At 44.2% G+C, this 19,788-nt stretch overlaps 1 protein-coding gene and 1 long non-coding RNA gene across 2 annotated transcripts in view; one reads left to right on the plus strand and one right to left on the minus strand.

The window, feature by feature from the left end:
* The window catches only part of LOC137432226 (uncharacterized), a 7,100-nt gene extending 1,528 nt beyond the window's left edge, over window positions 1-5,572 (plus strand). The window contains exon 3 of the long non-coding RNA XR_010985460.2: window positions 5,342-5,572. This is a non-coding gene — a long non-coding RNA (uncharacterized LOC137432226). The remainder of the gene's footprint in view (window positions 1-5,341) is intronic.
* LOC137432192 (echinoderm microtubule-associated protein-like 6) overlaps window positions 1-19,788 on the minus strand; it is a 352,018-nt gene that overhangs the window by 108,011 nt on the left and 224,219 nt on the right. The window contains exon 5 of the mRNA XM_078781400.1: window positions 146-331. Coding sequence (XP_078637526.1) covers window positions 146-331 — 186 coding nt within the window. The remainder of the gene's footprint in view (window positions 1-145; window positions 332-19,788) is intronic.

The following is a 19,788-nucleotide window of genomic DNA, read 5'->3' on the forward strand; positions in this document are numbered from 1 at the left end:
ACAAGCTAATGCCAGCAGGCAGTTCTAAAGTTGACCCTGATGTCCGCACCACATAGCTGCCGGAGTGAGTTTTGGATGGACAGGAGGAAGGGTGACGGGAGTTTGGGAGTTGGGTCACAGGTGAAGACACTGGTTTTTCACATACCGCATGCGCTGCTTGAATGGTCCGAGTCAAGTTTAAGCCCTTCCACACGTACACGTCACCACTGAGGGTACCGGAATACGTGATCTGATCGCGGGTGCACGCCACACACAATATTGTCTGAAGATCTCCCATCTTCCCGAAGACCCCACGGCGAGGTGTGAGGGTATTTCCACACAACGTCCAAAACTGAGGATAGGACATTGAAAGAGGCAGTGGTTGGTATGTTTGTATTTGGATAAACATTGATGAAATCTAAGGCCATGTTTCCTACCTGCAAAAATGTCCTTGAAGTTACATGAGTAGACCACAACCCTACATAAGTACAACATTTTCCTGGTCACTTAAACATGTTTACAAATCCTAAAATTCGAAATATGAGACATCCACAGGCAGGTGTTTTCATAGTGTGTGTAAAACGAGATATCATGCCTAAACTGTGACAATGTACAAAAACGGTGTCGCGATTCCGGACAAAAAATAGAAAAAGGCTTCTCAATTGTGTTCTCTCAAAAAGGCTTCGTAAATGTGACAAATTAGAAAATACTTTGAGGATGTAACTTGGCCATTTGAGCAGAAAATTGCTCTAATCCCAGCATGCCAGATAAGTGGACAAACAAAATTAAGCTGCGAAGTCTGAACAGGATTTGCAGGTGGAAACGCAACAATGGAGTTGCAAAAGTAAATAATGTGGGGTAGGTTGTCCTCCTCATTATGTGTATATATAGATACATATATATCCAGTGCATTCAGAAAGTATTCAGACCCCTTCACTTTTTTCACATTTTGTTATGTTGCAGCCTTATGCTGAAATCGTTTAAATTCATTTTTTCCCTCATCAATCTACACTCAATACCCCATAATGACAAAGAGAAAACAGGATTTTAGAAAGTTTGGCAAATTTATTAAATAGAAAAAACTGAAATATCACATTGACATAAGTATTCATACCCTTTGCTATGACACTTGAAATTTAGCTCAGGTGCCTCCCATTTCTCTTGATCATCTTTGAGATGTTTCTACACCTTGATTGGAGTCCACCTGTGGTAAATTCAATTGATTGGACATGATTTCGAAAGGCACACACCTGCCTATATAAGGTCTCACAGCTGACGATGCATATCAGAGCAAAAACCAAGCCATGAGGTCGAAGGAACTGCCTGCAGAGCTCAGAGACAGGATTGTGTCGAGGCACAGATCTGGGGAAGCCTACAAAAAAATCTCTGCTGCATTGAAGGTTCCCAAGAGCACAGTGGCCTCCATAATTCTTAAATGGAAGAAGTTTGGAACAACCAGGACTCTTCCTAGAGCTGGCCGCCCGGCCAAACTGAACAATCAGGGGAGAAGGGCCTTGGTAATGGAGGTGACCAAGAACCCGATGGTCACTCTGGCCGAGCTCCAGAGGTCCTGTGTGGAGATGGGAGAAACTTCCAGAAGGACAACCATCACTGCAACACTCCACCGATCTGGGCTTTATGGCAGAGTGGCCAGACGGAAGCCTCTCCTCAGTGAAAGATGCATGAAAGCCCACAGAATCTTGTTTCTCACAGTCTGAGAGCCCTTTCGGTGCTTTTTTGCAAACTCCAAGCGGGGTTTCATACTTATGTCAATGTAATATTTCAGTTTTTTCTTTTTAATAAATTTGCAAAACTTTCTAAAATCCTGTTTTCTCTTTGTCATTATGGGGTATTGAGTGCAGATTGATGAGGGAAAAAATGAATTTAAACGATTTCAGCATAAGGCTGCAACATAACAAAATGTGAAAAAGTGAAGGGGTCTGAATACTTTCTGAATGCACTGTATATATATATATATATATATATATATATATATATATATATATATATATATATATATATATATATATATGTGTGTATCAGCCCTATCATGCCCTATAATGTGGCCATTCAGGATAATGAACTTACAATTAGGACAGAGGATGTTATCGGATTGGTGGTGAAGGGAGGGGGTTGGGGGTGGTTGAGGGTGAGGGGATGGTGGGGGGAGGGTGCGTGCTGGGGGTGAAGGAGGTTGGGACCCTGCTCCACTTTTACCAAATATTGACATCTTGCCAGACTTTGCTATACAGGTATAAAAAGAAGAAAGCGTTGAACTTTAAAAGCATTCTTGTTCCTCTGTTAAATCAAAACACCAGCAACTGGCCAAGACCAGCTTGTATGAAGCAATGGAGATATGAATAAAATAGTTATCTTGACAAGAACTAAGATCCAAAGCAGTGGCGTATCTAAGGGGGGTGGGGGGATCGGGGGGCTATTTGAAAATTCCCCCCAGTCTCCCAATGGAGGGGGGCAACCCAAATGGATCTCAGGATCTGTATTTTTTAAAATTAAACAAAAAATTATCTGGCAGGCCCTCTCAAAATACTCTGATGTGAATGAATTTTTTTTTTTAAATTCAATAATCGTACGGACCTTCTGCACTCTCCTTGTGGGAGCCCAAAACCGTATTTTTTGGCTTGTAAGTATAAAAGAAATGAATAAAAAGTTCCCTACCTAACAATCTCTTTGCGACATACCTAACAAAATTGTCTTATTGTCTTGGAAATTATAATAATCTTTTTTTCTTTTAAATCTATGTTGTAGAAAATTTAATAACAAAGCCAGTGGGGTATAATTTATGCAAATAACCACGAATTTTCCTCGAGAAAAAATGATTTATTATTGCAATTTTTCTCATTTTTCATCAAACCTCACCAATGTTGGAAGGGCCCCATCAAGGAGTCAAGCCCCCCGGGCCCCCAAATCTCTAGCTACGCCTCTGATCCAAAGTCAAGATTTTGAGAGCGAGGGTCTCAATTCCAAGTCTTACTCTCTTGAATGGAAGGTGAACACAACACCGTATTAGCTGTCATAGTCATACTCTTCATTCAAAACACTTCATATTTCGGTTCAAATCAGAGTTCAGGTTCAAATTCATTTGTCAGGGATGCTCAAATTAGTTCAACAAAAAATCGAACTCAAGATAATCAAGTTCAGATCCGAGTTATGGACTCGAGCCCTTTTCTCAGAGTGGTGACAGATATAAAATGTGACAAGTGTAACTTACAACAAGGTAAGTCTGCAAATGAAGGAATGAAACTTGTTCATTTAAAATTCACCAAGGATAGATCTATCCGTAATCGATGACCGCAGGTTGCTTTTGGCCTCGACCACCTTCGGACGCCTCTTGCAGACAGATGACATGCTTGGGAAATCGATGCCATTAAATGTGCTTTGGCATTTAAGGAAAATGAGCAAACACCCAGTGGACAAACCATTCACAAGGCAATTGAGTTGTTTTCCTGTCAAACGCAAATTGGAATGGTGTTGTCGATGCTTCCAGACAAGTTTGCAGAAGTATTGGTAAACTTCCTCGGTTCCAGCTCAAATTGCATTTCAGGCACGTTTTTCAAACTGATTAAATACCATTATTGGATTCAGATACGAATACTAGAGTTGGAAAGTACCTGATCCAGTTGATGAAGTAACGAAGCATGAAGATCGTTTCCCAAAGGCATCGATCCACAACGTGATGCTGACTATTTACATCCTACTTACTCAGTCCACACATTGTTAATTTGATGATTGTCCACAGAATTTCCAATATTTAAAAAAATAAAAATCCAATATTTAAAAAAATAAAAATCCAATATTTTAAAAATAAAAATCCAATATTTTTGTTTGTTTATTACTTTCGTCTGAGGAGAGGGTTTGCATTTGAGTCCGTTTGTCTGTTTGTCTGTTTGTTTGTTTGTTTGTCCGCACAGAATAAATATTATTTTCTCTGCAACCGTTGGACCGATTGACAAGAACTTTTCACCATAGGTGCAACTCCACCTGTCGAATGTTTTTTATAATTATGACGTCATAAGTCACGTGGTTCGGCCGCCATCTTGGAAAAATCGAAAAACTTTGCACCTCCATATCTCCGAAAGCACTGAATAGAAAAAATTGAGACATGGCTCATTGTAAAGAACTCTCCATGGGGAATAAAATATGTTAATGATGATGTCATAGGTGCCTCCATTATGACGTCATAATTCGACAAGTACAAAACTTCATCCGGTCAAGATGACATTTCTTGAGCATAATCTTACACTTTTGAGCAACATTTACATGCTGTCTTTACATTTTGCATTGCTTTACATTTACAACATAACATTTCTTGAGCATAGGAATAAATTAGTTTAGAAAAAAAATAACGATGACGTCATCGGTCACGTGGTTCGGCCGCCTTATTTGTTTTAACACAAAAGCCTTAAAAACCACTGAAAATATATCCTGGCGAGGGTTTGCAATCTCTGATTGCTCTTTCTTGTTTATTTATGCATTCAGACTCTGCAGGAACCAGTGCAACCAAACTTTGCACGGCCTCCTCGTTCATCCAAAGGAAGGTCGAGGGCTGTTTGGATAAAAAAAATTGACCCCAGATAAAACCACATAATTGGTTTAAACTGGATAAAATTGGATAAAACCTCAATCAGGTCTTGTGCTTATACACTGCCTGGATATTTTTTTTCCCTGGGTCAATTGAGTAATATCTATTGTGAAGATCGTATGTTGAGGTTATAGTGATTTGTTGTGTTTAACAATTAAAATCAATAAAAATAAGTTAAAAGAAGGGAAAGCAGTTCTATGAACACACACACACACACACACACACACACACACACACACACACACACACACACACACACACACACACACACACACACACACACACACACACACACCACAAGAACATGCAAATTCACAAACACACGAACACACAAGAACATGCAAATTCACAAACACACAAAGAAACGAAAACACACACACACACACAAACACACACACAATCTCGTTTTTTCATTTCTGTTCCTCACAATTCTATCTCTCTCTTTTATACACACACACACACACACACACACACACACACACACACACACACACACACACACACACACACACACACACACACACACACACACACACACACCACAAGAACATGCAAAGGGCATGAGGTACGAGGCCAACAAGTTCAGAGGGAGATTTATCTACATTATGTGTGGATAGAAAAGCATACCTAAGTACAGGAGGACATCTGTTTCCAACTATTTCGCAAACGTCGTTTATCTATACCTATAAAAGTCAAAAATATATCTGTCTCTGTCTCTCTCTCTTTTTTTTTTGTGCCATGGCCCTGACTTCATGATGGCAGTTTTACACCATCCTGGATATGGACATCTCTGGCACACATGATCACGAGCCCTCTCCAGTCACGGTATCAAGGTGAAAGCGAACCACGTTATAACGAAACGTCTCCATCCACAGTTTCTCGGCGGCAGATTCACGACGTCGGCACATCACTGAGGCATCTGGCATCGTATAGAACAGCCTGAGCATGGTTTATCCACTCGAACTCTGAATTGAATAAATATTTGAACTGACATTTAGTGTTCCTTTCATCATTGTTTTGGCAGACTGCATCGAGTGGGGTGGTCAATTGTTAATTAATAGATATTTTAATATACATATCATAGTTTCCCTATGTCTATGTGACTGGGGTTGGGGATTTGGGGGCGGGATGTAGAAGCAGGGGAGGGGGGGGGGGGGGGGAGGTATGCAAAATTATGCAAAATAATGCAAAATAATGTATTGCCCCTGGGCACCAGACACCCTCAGTAAACACTGGTGAGCACGTGTATAAAGTTTGTAATACAGTACTAAATTTGTAAACAGTAGAACATCTATAATATTTCTAAAAAAGAGAGTAAATAAACTAATAAATGTTTTTTATATATATATATATAAAGAGATGTAGGGATGGGACTCCAAATGTATGTAGATAAGGTGGGGATGATCACAAAAAATGATCATGTGAAACCATCCCAACATCTTTCTTTGAATAATGCTTGTCCCTAGAAAAGACAAAGTTATATCGAACACACACACACACACACACACACACACACACACACACACACACACACACACACACACACACACACACACACACACACACACACACACACACACACACACACACACACACACACACACACACACAATTATTCAAAGAAAGATGTAGGGATGGTTTCACATGATTATTTCATGATCATGATCAGGACTGTATATATTATCACACTGCTTGCAAATTCCCCACTCAGCCCTTAAATTGCACACATTTGGGCGCACGATGAACGGGGGTCATGAGGGCTGTATTGGGTACCATTTGGGGTCCAGGGTTGGCACTCTGGTGGCGAGCTAAATGGGTGAGGGGGAAAGGTTCACCCCACTTGAAGAAAGTTTGGTGAAATCACACACTTATAGACATGGTAGATTCTAAATTTTACCTTTCTGGCATTTATTACTTACAAAATCGAAAAAATTTCAAGTGCAGTATAGTGATCGGTTGGGTATGTTATTCTGTCTGTCTGTTTGACTGATTGTCACTCGCCTACAAGTCACAATTCTAAACCGATCGCCATGAAACTTCATCAAGTTGTAGAGGTCGTCACAATTGAGAAGCCCATTGATTTTGAGGTCAAAGGTGAAAGGTCATCTGGAGGTCAAATTTCGAAGAATCTCCATTTTTCATCCGATCGACTTGAAAATTGAACAACATTTGTATGTTGAGTCCCTAATTGGGAAACAAACTATTTGAGGTCAAAAGGTCAAAGGTTAACTCATGGACAAACTTCCAAAATCATAATTTTCTTTTTTTTTCAACGTCAATTTTCATCTGATTGACTTGAAAATTGAACGGCATTCACACATTGAGTTAGTAAATGGGGAAACCAATTCTTTTTGAAGTCAAGAGGTCAAAGGTCAACTCAAGGTCAAACTTCCAAGATCATCAATGTTCATCTGAAAAGCCATCAATTTTCATCCGACTGACTTGAAAGTTGAACAGCATTTGCACATTGAGTTAGTAAATGGGGAAACCAATCATTTTAGAAGTCAAAAGGTCAAAGGTCACCTCTAGGTCAAACTTCCAAAATCATAAATTTTCATCCGATTGACTTGAAAATTTAACAGCATTCGCATAGTGCCTCACTGAATTGGGGAACCAATTATTTTTGAGGTCAAAAGGTCAAAGGTCAACTCAAGGTGATACTTCTAAAATCATCAATTTTCATCTGAAAAATCGTCACTTTTGATCCTATTAACCCGAACTTTGATCAAAATTGTCAATTTTCATCTTGATGAAATTGACAATTTGATGGATCAATGACAACCTTTTGAGGGGGGGGGGGGGGGTGGATTTTGCAAGTATCGTGCTCTTCATGACGTCTTCTTGTTTCTTTGCTTGTTTGTTTTTATTATCACAGCAGGCCAGTTAATCTTATAATTCAATGGTTTTTTTTTTGCTGTTTTTTACACGATATTGGACACATATATTTTAGTTACAACGTTATTCATTGTAGCTGGCAGGTAATATAAAGGCCAGTCACTGTAATACATTCTCTGGAGAATCCCCGAAATATATTTACATCAAAACCCATTTCCCTCAATTAACGACCCAGTTATTTGAAGATTGCCTTCATGTCCTCTGAATACATTCTTCCCACATCATTGGCACCTACAGGGATCATAGTCCATGTCCCTCCAACATGACCCGACAAAAGGTCATCCAATAGTCAATCAATATCTCTCACCCCTGCCCCCTCCGAAATAACACAAAATCCTATTTTTTCGATCCCTGCCATGAAATTAAGTCCACAAACCCAATATATTCAACTTCAACCTGACAAAAAAAAAAATCTCCCTGACGTCGCTCCCTCTTATTTCAATCCAGTGCTGACCACCGTGCGCACCTGCTGCACCTAACCCATCACCCATATAATCTGCACCACAACCCTCATATGCATCCGCAGCACCACTGCACCAACCACAACGTCATGGCCATCTCCCTCAATTGAAACGCTCATTGTCATAATTAGCCACCGCACCCGAATCCACAAAATCCGCAACCACACTGACAACCACACGTCCACCTCTTAACCACCGCACCGAGACCGATGTCCACGCCCATCTAACTCAATCTGTCAACGACCCCGCTGCACCCCTCTACACTCATACCGTCGCTCATATGCTTTGGACCTTCTCCCCACCCCCATCTGCACACCTGCCACAAAACAATCCTCAAAGACGACCAACTTTCTTCAACAAATCCCCCACCTTCTGACACATCCCACAAAGTTTTGTCCTTCCTCAACTCAATCTACCAATGTTCTTAGATGAGCCAACGTTATCTTTGATGAGCCAATCAAACATTTAAATTGTCCCATTAAGGTACATCATTTCAATGTTGAAATGAAACAAAAGGCAAATTTCACAAATGTCGCATTACTAGAGGTTATCCTTATTGAGTCTCTCTCCAACCCACACTTGGCAAGCATGGTACGTATAACAACACCCTCAAAGTGAGTTCGGGAAGGCTTTCATCCCATATTGGACGAAATAATATTCTGGTGTGAATGAATGAATGAATGAATGAATCTTTCTTGGATTGTGATTAGTTGTTTCAGCGATTGGTAACTTTAAACTTTTCAAGGATTTAAAAACAAGCCTTAAATAAATTAAACAGACTTAACATTAACTCACGTCGTGATGCTACCAATTTCATAACTGAATGAAGACACTTACACTACTTTCAAATAATTAAATTGAAAGCACTCCTTGTGTTAAATTCAAAAATTGGTGATCATAGCTGCTCCCCATCCACATAATGATGAGAATGCCAACGTTAGATCAATGGACAGTGGCCATGATTCCTCACAGCAAACCATTTGCATCCCATTGCAAGTTCCCAATAACCTATTATATGGTCGATTGCAATCAGTTAATTTATAAACAGCATTTCAAAAACATACAACGATCTTAAAAACACTAAGTAGGTTCCCTCATTTATCTTTGGTTTTGTAAGTAATATTCACCGACGCATGATCAGCCATTAAGTGAGTTTACATTAGCGAAAAGGCACTAAAATGATAATAAACAGACTGAAAGAATCTCGTGTCAGTGTCCAGAAAGGCATGAAGGGCCTTATTCTTAGCTCATTCAGACATGTTTGAGGGAAGATTGCCAAATTTAGTGATTTAAAAAAAAACATGATAGTGATAAAATTAGACTACGGATTTTTACGTTAAGAAAATAGGCCTTTTATGTTTTGAAAAGCGGCATTTTTTTTTTTTAATGTGAAAAAATCCCGAAATATTTTTTTCTCCCGTTTTATTCATTTTTTATTATTACCAAGTTTTTCAGAAATCAGTCAAAAAAGAACAAAAAATGGTAAGCTTTTTCCTGCACAACATTAAGCACTCTGGGCTAGTAAACAGGTAAAAAATGACGTTCAGGTACCTTTATTGCAACCGCATTGTTTGATAAGTAGAGGACTAGAAGAAATTGACAAGACCCTTTTAGGAACGGTTAAAGTAGGTGTTTGAAATCATTATCTTGGTAATGTTCTCCTTGGTGAGGCGGTGTCGGCGGTCGGTGAGGACGTTTCTGTAGACGGAGAAGGACCTTTCCACGTCGACGCTGACGATGGGGCAGTACCTCAAGAGAGGGATGTCGGCAAGCTTGACTCCAGCCGGCACCCCAACCTCAGATCCGTGCTGATCTCCATCCAGGATCAAAGCCACTGTCCTCAGCACACCAATGTCAGGATTGCGCTGCAGCACCGCCTTGAACTTGGTGAGCAGGATCTCCTTACGGCAGCCTTGGATCTTTTCGAGCTCCTCCTTGGCCTGATCAAGGAGCTGGAAGGCCTTGGCCAGCTCCATGCCGGCCTCCTCCAGCTGCTTGAGGACCTTCGGGATGAACGACACGTGGGCATTTAAGAAGACCAAACTGAGCTTGATGTCCGCCTTTCCGAACAGGTCCTTGGCACTCCGGATTGACATCGCGTCATCATCGTTCAGCTGGTCCACAATGTCCTTGACGGCCTCGAAGTGCTTGGCGTAAAACACCGCGGCGTCGATCCACGTCCCCCACCGAGTCAGAATGGGCTCCGGGGGGAGAGAAAGATTGGGCTGCTGCTCCTTCCAAAGGACAACACGCGACGGGGCTTTGACGAACACCTTCTTCGTCGTGGCAATCAGGTCGTTGACGTCCTTGAACATTTCTCGGACTGTCTCACAGACACGGTGGAGCGCGTGGGCAACGCAAGTCACATGCAGCAAGTCCGGGAAGAGTTCCTTCAGGGCATGGCCGGCCTTGATCATATAGGCCGCGGCGTCGCTGATGAGGACCTTGAGGCACTCCGGCTTGAAATCAGGCCAAAGATAGCACAGCGTGTCATTGACTGTGCACACGATCTCCCCGGAGTTGGTCTTCTCCAGAAACATGCACTGGACGAGGTGGGGACGAAAGTACCCCTCCTTGGACAAGCGTCCCGCTATGATGTTGGCCACATATCGACCTGCCGAATCGGTCGTCTCGTCGACGGACAGCCAGATGGGCTGCTGTCCGAGGTCGGCACGGATCCCCGCCAAGGCCTCATCGTAGCACTTGTCGAGGTAGTGCTTTCGAATCCAGCTTTCATCGGGGATCTGGAGAGTGATGTGCTTCTCCAGGAACGACCGGAGGGCAAGGTTTTCCAATTTCGACCATGGGATGCCAGCGGCCAGCATGGCCTGGCACAGCTCCTGAGCCACGACGTCGCACTTGTGCCTCTTTCCGCCACCAAAGTCCTCCATGGTGGCTTGCGTGACCGTCCTCTTCTTCTTCAAGGCCAAGTTGCTCTTGTGGCGGTCTCCTCGGACATGTTGGGCCAGCTCAGACTTCTGCTTCGCCCGGAAAGTCTTTTCACAAGCTCGACAGAAAGCCGTGTCACTCGACACGTACTTGAAGGTGGCCCCATCGCTGCCAGCGTTGAATTCCTTCAGCCACTTGTCACGAAGAGCAGCACTCATCTTGATAGGAGACTTGTTCACACTTTGTGTACACTCTCTCACTGTAGTACACCGCCTCACTGCTGTACACGCTGGGGACGCAACGCACGCAAGTGGACGCAACGTTTTGTTTTTGAGATCGATCGCAGTTAAAAATTTCGATCGCAGTTAAAAATTTCGATCGCAGTTAAAAATTTCCAAAAATTCCCTAATTTTTTTCGTGTTGCCAGACATTTTCGACCAAAAAGGACATTTTTTTTATTTTTCCCGAAAAAGGGCGAAAAAATTTTTTTCTCCGAAAATAGCAAAATACTTTTTTTGCGCGCAAAAAAGCCGTTTTATGTGAAAAAATATTTTTTATTTTTTCACATAAAAATCCGATGTGCAGTGATAAATGTTATTTAGGAAAGGTGTGAAATTGAGGAATTACAAAAATTTAATCAAAATCCAAAAACACAAAAGGAATCATAACAAATGTCAGGATGTTACAATGCTTACAAAAAAAATGAAACCCTATGCGAATGAAGTGGTGCAGTTTGGCATTTGTAATATGAAATAGGCAAAGCTGAGAAACGAACAAAACCCTTTAGAACCCTTCAGAAACACCCTTTAGAACCCCTCAGAATTACACTTTAGAATATCTGAATATCTTTCGAATAACTCTCCCAATATGACCTCAAAACTCGACCTGCTCGAAATGCGCCGCAAAGTTGGCTCTTTCTCTTTTCTACAGATATTACTTTGGTTTCTGCTCCCAAGAACTTGCTGCTTGTGTACCTCCGCCATTAGCGAGACCATGGACTACTCGACAAGCCACGACATCGCATGATTATTGTGTGGCCATTGGCAACTCAAGGGTGGGCCGCTATGATGCTTGTTTCTTCCCATCCACTGCCAAACTCTGGAACTCTTTACCTTCTCACGTCTTTCCAAACACTTACGACCTTCCCCTTTTCCAAAAACAGATTTATTTCCTTCCTCAAAAACTCTTAGACTATTCTCTCTTTCTTCACTTTTCTATCAATGCAGTTATTTTATTTAAGGCCTCACCTCGATGAGGACTATATTGTCCATGGCTGGAGCCTTCAACATAAAACACAGGGGCAATACCCCTGGTGCTCATGTGGTAGAATATACATTATACTACACTGACTATAGGAATTTAAAACAAATTTCAATGGTTGCTAGAAGACAGGGCAGCAGGTAAAATCATACTAACATAATCATAAGACTTTAAACAAACAAAAAAAATACCTATTTTGGGGGGCAACCCCACCCCCCTCTCCAACCCATGTACCTCCTCGGACCCCAATTTTTCTAATTCCTTGAACAAACATTGGTACATCACGGGTGATGAAGGTTGTGGTGAAGTTTCATTGAAATTGTGTGTGTAGTTTCTGAAAAGAAAGGAAATACCTATTTTGGGGGGCAACCACCCCCCCCCATAGACCCATAAAGGGGCAGATTTTTTTTAATGCTGTGAACAAACTTTGTTACAGCATGGATGGTGAAGCTTGTGGTCAAGTTTCTTCGAAATTGTGTGTGTAGATTCAGAGAAGAAAGCAAATACATATTTTCGGGGGTCAGACCTGGACCCATTTTGACCCCCCTTAGACTTCGATTTTCTTAGTGCCGTGAACAAACTTCGGTACATCATGGGGGATGAAGGTTGTGGTCAAGTTTCATCGAACTAGTGTGTGTAGTTTCAGAGGAAAAAGCTAATTCCTATTTTGGGGGGTCAAACCAGGACCCACTTTGACCCCGTTAAACCTCCTTAGACCCCGATTTTTTTTAATGCTGTGAACAAACTTTATTCACAACACAACAAATATAATGTTGCCGTTCTGAAAGTGTACATATTTGATTAATAAAGGTTAAAGGTTTGCCCCCATAGTTAGTCCACATGCAACACATAGGCCACCTTAGAACGTTAGTTATTTCATAATATATGTGAGATAAGGACATTTCCAATAGTGATACCTGCGTTGTGTAAAGAAATAAATAAGAGTAGGTCCCGTTCATTTTGCCTCCACCCTCCAAATCGACCTCGTTGGGCAGCATCCATCCCGCGCCCCGATTTGGCTAATGCACCTTGCTTGCCAGCAGCATTCGCTGCTCTTGGGTTTTCACTCAAACCAGCCCAGATGCCACGAGGTAAGGCCTGGAAAAGGGCGGAGAACGAGGTTGGGGGTGTGGCCACTTCAAGCAGACGTCAAGGGTGGAGCCGGTAAGACCCCAACAACCAACCAGGGCTCAGTGGGCATGGCTTAAGGGGCGTGGTGAGCACATGTCTGGCACATTCGAGAGGGTTCGCTGGGCGGCGATATATAACCGCGCACGCAAAGCCCTTCGAGAGGACTGACGCAGCGGCACTCATTAAAAAGGACTTTGACTGGCTGGCGTTGTGAATTGTAGAAGGACTCTTGTTGTAATGCATCAAAGGTCTGGTACCAGGAGACTGATGAGCATTGAGAGAACTGCGAGGACTCCTTGGGAGAGCGCCCTGTGTTAAAGGACTTGTCGTGGTAAAAGCATTGCTGGAGCGGCGCATTGCAGAGGACTTGTGAAAGCGGCGCATTGTATGGAACTATACTGGGAACGCGTATAAAGCGCCAGTATAGCTATTACGTACGCGGCCACGCCAGTGTAATCGCCCAGCTTACCGATCCCCCCCCGATAATTGTCTGATCCGCGCCAACGACACGCGGAGAGCTTGCCTGCCGTCTACCATCTCCTTCGTGGTACGAGTCGGGGACCGGAGTGGGCTGTGGACGCCATAGTTGGACCCTTGACCCGACCATCTACAACCCCCGTGTGAAAATGAGTCTGAGTGCGAACGGGCCCGTGTCCAGGGATAAGTTAAGACTGTTATTAAGGCTGCCCTGAGTATTCTGCACTTGTCCTTCTTCCTGTGTAAATCGTTAATAAACCAATCTGTTCTTCCTGTTTCCTCTTAATTCGACCGTCTTAGTGATTTCTCCATTGGGTAAGCGTGGCACGATTACAACCGCTCCAAACGGGTTAGTTCCTGTTAACGGCCCGAATCGCGGCTCTCTATCGCTCGGCGTGTCCACTAAAACCGTGGTTCGGGTGGGGTTATTTCCTTGCTTCCTGGGAGGCGCTGGTAATTAGGTAATAGGACTAATTCGACCTACCACCCTATTCAGCGCTGACCGGAAGGAACGCGATAGCCCCGGATCGCGTCGGCTAGATAAAAGACAAGGGGATTAATCCCCCCTTGGTAAGGGGAAGGCCGACGTTTGGAGATCCACAACAATTGGTGTCAAGAGTGGGATTTGGAACCTGGGACGAAATTTGTAGACCAAATTTTGGACACCAATTGTGCATATTGGCCGCAACAATTGGTGTCGGGGAGTGGGATTTGACCCGAAGTGCGCCTAACGCACTCAAAATTACGAGCGGCCGAAATTTTATTGAACAACCAAATTAAATCATGCCATGGATAACCAAGGCAGTCAGATGCCGGTGGGGGTAACTGAGGAGGTAGAGGAGGAATTAGGGATAACCCAGGACCCCTGGGAAGAATGGGAAGAAGAGGAGAGCATTGAGGAGGGTGCAGCAGTAGGGGTGGCAGGCGAAGAAAATGGCGGCGCCTCGCACATGGCGGTGAGAGCCGAGCCCGCGGTGCCAACGGACTGGGGCCTATTTATGGCACAAATGAGGGCCTTTATGGTCAAGTTGGGTGAAGACATGAAAATAGAGGGGGACAAATCAAGGGCAGAAATGAGAGAAATGAAAGAAGGGTTAAATAATTTGGAGAACAAAATGGGGAATCAAATTGTGGGATTAGAAAGCAAATTGGGGGGATTAGAAAGCAAATTGGGGGGATTAGAAAGCAAATTGGGGGGCCAATTGAAGGACATGGGTGGCCAAATGGGAGAAATGAACGAGGGGTTAACGGGGTTGGAAAACAGGATGGGCACCCAAGAGAATCGAATGAAAGGGATGAAAGACGGGTTCAAAGGGTGTGGTAATAGAATAGGTGGCCAAATAAAAAAAAATGGGGAAGGACATAGACCGCAGGTCGAGCGGGAAAGGCACATTCGTACGCAACGAGGTAGCGCGACTTGAGGAACGCGGGGAAAGCGAGGTTGAGCCAAGCGCAGCCAGGTGGACCGGGGTAGAAATCGCGACACGGGGTATAGAAAAGCCGACGGCCGCCGAATTAGAAAATCTTATTTTATGTGCACCAGCGGTCGTCGAGCTTAATAAAGAAAAAGAAATTATAGTTGAAATTGGGGTTGAGGAGACGGCAGAGATAGCAATTAAATGGGAGGAAAAGATGGAATGTACTCAAAGTCTGCATTCGCATCGTGATGTCGTGCTGTCTAACCCCAATAAGAATTTGCAGGCACTGCTGCGGAAAAGGGTCCCGAAGGTAAGCAGGATTGTGTATGGCGCGAAAAGGTATGGCGCGAAAGTGTTTGGCGCGAAAAGATTTTTCGCGCGCGTGGGATCCCGGCGTCACCCGGGCACTTGTGGAAGGTCCGTGGTGAGCTGTGTGAAAGTAAATGGCGCGCGTGTGCCGACGGCGCCGGAGCGCGAGTGTAGGACAGAATGTGAGTGGGAGGAGTGTGAAACGGAGTGTGGAACGGAGTGTGACACGGAGTGCGAGATAGATGAAGAGAGTGTGCGAGGATGCACACTGGAGCGTGTTGGAGAGTGTGTGCGGGGATGCACACCGGAGCGGGTGATTGGGTGTGCAATAGAGTGCACACCCGTGAGTGTTACAGAGTACGTAACGGAGGAGTGTGCGCAAGGATGTGCGCAAGGGTGTATGTTAATGGAGTGTGCGAGCGGCGTGAGTGCGCCAGAGTGGTGTGCACCTGAGTGTGCGAGAGAAGAGTGTGCACGAGAGCGTGCGGTAGTAGAATGCATGGGATGTATGGGAGTTGTTGGAGCGCCTCGGTGTACGAGTGAGAAAAGGGTCGCGTGGTGTGAGAATGCGATTCGAGCATCGACGCAGACCGGGGCAGCGTTTAGGGCGACGTACAGCTGACGCGAGCTCTCGGGGCGTGGTGTTCTTTGTGTGCTGCGGGGGCCGGCGGGGATCGTTGCCGCGGCGGTCTCGCAAGGACCGCCGTGCACGATTCGTGCCGGGCTCCGCCCTGTGTGGTCGGTGCTGCGTCATAAAGGCGAACGGCACGGTTTGGGGGGAGGTAAGCCAGGTCGGACCTTCGCCCCCTGGCGGGCGCGGTGCTCCGACTGGGGGAGGTTGGGACATCGTGGCGGAGACCGAATGGCTCTGCGCCAAGATGGTGCCTGGAACCTCGGCCCGAGTATGCCTCCTCCCCAGAATCGAAAATGCCGGACGGACCCAACAAACAGGAGACAGACCACCAGTATGCATTGCTTGGCTTTGCGAAGCCGAGCTGTGAAAATGTACTTCCACCCCGAGAGGCTCGAGAGTAGTGGACTGATAGTAATGGTGATGGCAAATGGTATCCGGTGTAGGGGGATGGTAGATCTACCATCTCTCACTGGGGGCAAAGGAGCAGTAGAGTATGGGGTTTGGAACTGCGCCGTGGCCTGCAGCGTGAACACACCCATGTGAAGGCAATGCCAATACGTCCATTAACCCAGCCAAGTGTCAAGCCGATGGGCATCCCGCCACTTATCCATGGAACACACCAGGTTATGGGAGTATATGCCGGACCACCTCTGCTCATGGCCCCCTGGCTGCCCTTACCCAGTTCTTGCCCTCTCTGTTGCCATAGACTCTTACTGCTTTTGCCCACCATTGATGCTGCCAACAACAGGAAGCCAGGCCTGGTTCCCTTCTGCCAGAGCATGGCACTATGAGCACGTCTCTAGTGCCAGCAATGTAGGCCTGGTTCCAGCGAAGCTCCCAGGAGCCTCTGGCTCAAATCAGTTGTCCTTGGGCTCCAAATCCTTCCTCGGCAGATCGTGCACAGGCATGGGAGGAACACGAATAACCTAAGTGGGCAGCCTTTCCGAATCCCCTTCATCACATCAGGCCGCAGTCAAGCTTGTGTTGCGCAAACAGCTCAAGAAAACGCTTCTACAAATTCCGCCACCCAAGGCCCCGACGCCTGAGATCAACTTCCTTCTGAGTGCCGCTAATGAAAAGTTCATATACATGCTGGGCATGGAGGAAGCAGTACTTAGTCTGTTCACTGCCCATGCATGGTGAATGAGCAACATGCTGGATGAACCATTCAGTTGCATGCAGTGCCTGGCATACTTCACACCCCGCTTGGCACGATGTCGCAATGGCATGATTCTCAGTGAGACGTGCCTCGCCGCAAACTAAAAGCGCAAGCTCAAAGCCGAACACACCTAGAGGCTCAAGGCTATGTTCCTAAAGACTTTGCAACAAAAGCAGGAAATTGAGGAGCAATTCAAACAGCAAAGTGTTGGAGCTGGGCTTGCTAAGGCAGAGTCCGTGATTCATCATCATATTTTTATTGTCTGCCTGTCTAGCAGTCAAACAAAATTGAAAATCGTTCCAAACAGGAAACTTACTATTTTTAAGGACGTTATAAAGGACACAAACAACAGGAACGAATAACTAATGTAACGTATTTAATCGGGTGGTGTAAAAGTCGCTGCATCAACGGTGGTAAACTTCCGGGAATTCTCTACAACCTTAACATTCTTTATTTTATTTCAATTGAATTATATACTTGAACACGAGAACACAAATCGCCTTTTTGGCACTTTCAAAACCATTCCGTTTAGCTGGACATGGACAAAATATTATGGCGTTTTACGTCATCACGACCATTAGTCTAGTAGGAAGACTAGGTCCCCCTGCACCCCCCGGAGATATACTTCTAATCAGTGTTTCTAGATTGGAAAAAATGTGTAGAAAATGACTAGCTATGGCCCCAAGCTGAAAAAATGTCCCACATACCATTTTTATGCAAATTACTGCTGCCATTATCAAAAAAACGATTTTTGACATATCTCAGCCAATATTGCAGATAATTGAAAAATGAAGGTGTCTAGACCCATGTTTTGAAGGGCATTCTGCTGGATGACCTGGGTTTGAATGTGTTCCAGTACTGAGTTGAATGCCTTTTCATGGGCGGCTGACATGCAAGCCTGCTCCTTTGGTGCTTCGGCTCTGTGAATCGCACGCTCATAGTTGTAGAATGCTGTGCGGAAAGCTTTAAAACATGACGGATGGTGTTTGGCCTCACATGCAAAGAGGTCTTTGTTTTTCACCTTTCGATGGAGTCGATAGAGACCCATTTTCTCAGCCCGTGTTTCGATTTGCTCCCATGCATTTTCTTTGTTTTTAAAGGATGGGAAGGTTGTAGGCCTCTCAGTATTGCGATGAGCATCTTTGGTCTCAACTTTCTCACAAAATATACACTCTGGCGGGAAGATGGGTTCAGCAGAACCTCCTGGTTTACGAGGAGAGTGATGCCATGATGAGGTTGATGGCCCTGGTTCTGTATCATCTCCCAGACGATGAAAGTGGCGGACAAAGTGCTTATAACACTTGCTGTGATATCCTACTCTTTCTAGGTCATCAGGAAGAGTTGCCGGGATCTGATCACATACTGATTGCATACGACATGGGGAGTCATGCGGTTGGTTGAGACGTCTATCCCGGATCTTTTGAAGCAGTTGCAGTTTTTCTGAAGCAGATCCTTTAATTTTACGGAGGGGCGTGAAATCCCCATGATCAGACATGGATGGTACATGAAGGATGCATGTAGGAGGAGAGCTTTGGGCTGCAGGTTCTACACTCCGTTTTCTTTTGGGCATGCTTGCTGTCGATGTCTACCATCACTGTTAAATGACAAATAAGAAATCACGAATGATGTTAAAAGTGCCTGTGAAAGGAGGCTCTGAGTTTTCAGTGAGGTAACAGAGGTTCTGAGTCATGTTCTACACTAGGGTACTTTTTAGCTGACTAAACCATGTTTAGTGGCATCAAAAGTGCTAATAGCTAAAACATCTAAATTCTTCCACACTAACGTTAGCTATCTAGGCCAATGAAACATTGTGCTAAGTTACTGTAGCTAGCTCAGCTGTCGTGCCTCTTTCTGGTTCAATTCATATACAGAAGTCAACAGATATGTCTCATGTTTGGCATTAACAAAAGTTTAAGTTACACCGACATTAGGAACATACTGTACATAGATGAGGCTAGCTTTAACGTTAGCTAACATGGTGCTAGCTGGCTCAGCTGTTATTCTGCCTGTTTATGATTTCATGCAGAAACTGAAGTCAAGAGTGTGAGTAACATTATAGTTAGCATCTTACCTGGCTAGATTGGAGGATGAATACCAAGAACAACACACAGATGGAATGGAAGACTGAACTTTCAACTGAGGTATTCAATAACATCAACGTTACCAATTGATACGAGCGCGCGACATTACCAATTGATACGAGCGCGCGAGCGCGCATGTTACATGGATGGAAATGTAAAATGGCAGCTATAGCAGCACTAATTTGGATCTCTAGTCTGTCATTTCTGCACTGTGATTGGATAACATAAAAAAATATGTTTGGGAGTTAACAGCAGGAGTTGGTAGATTTTACGTGGGCTGGGTGAGAAACCTTTAAATAAGCAAGTGAAAATCTCTCGCAATACAAAGTCAATGGTGGGAAGAAAAGTTGAGTGGTACCAATGTTACTGCCAATGTCCCGCCCCTATGCAAGACTCAGGAGCATCTTGTTGACATTTAACCTTGAAAATACCTGGGTTTAGACCCCTTATGTACCATGTTAAGTTATCTGCAGTATTAACGTATCCTTATCATTT

Source organism: Myxine glutinosa, chromosome 1, assembly GCF_964187855.1.
Source record: "Myxine glutinosa chromosome 1, kmMyxGlut1.1, whole genome shotgun sequence".
NCBI lineage: Eukaryota > Metazoa > Chordata > Myxini > Myxiniformes > Myxinidae > Myxine > Myxine glutinosa.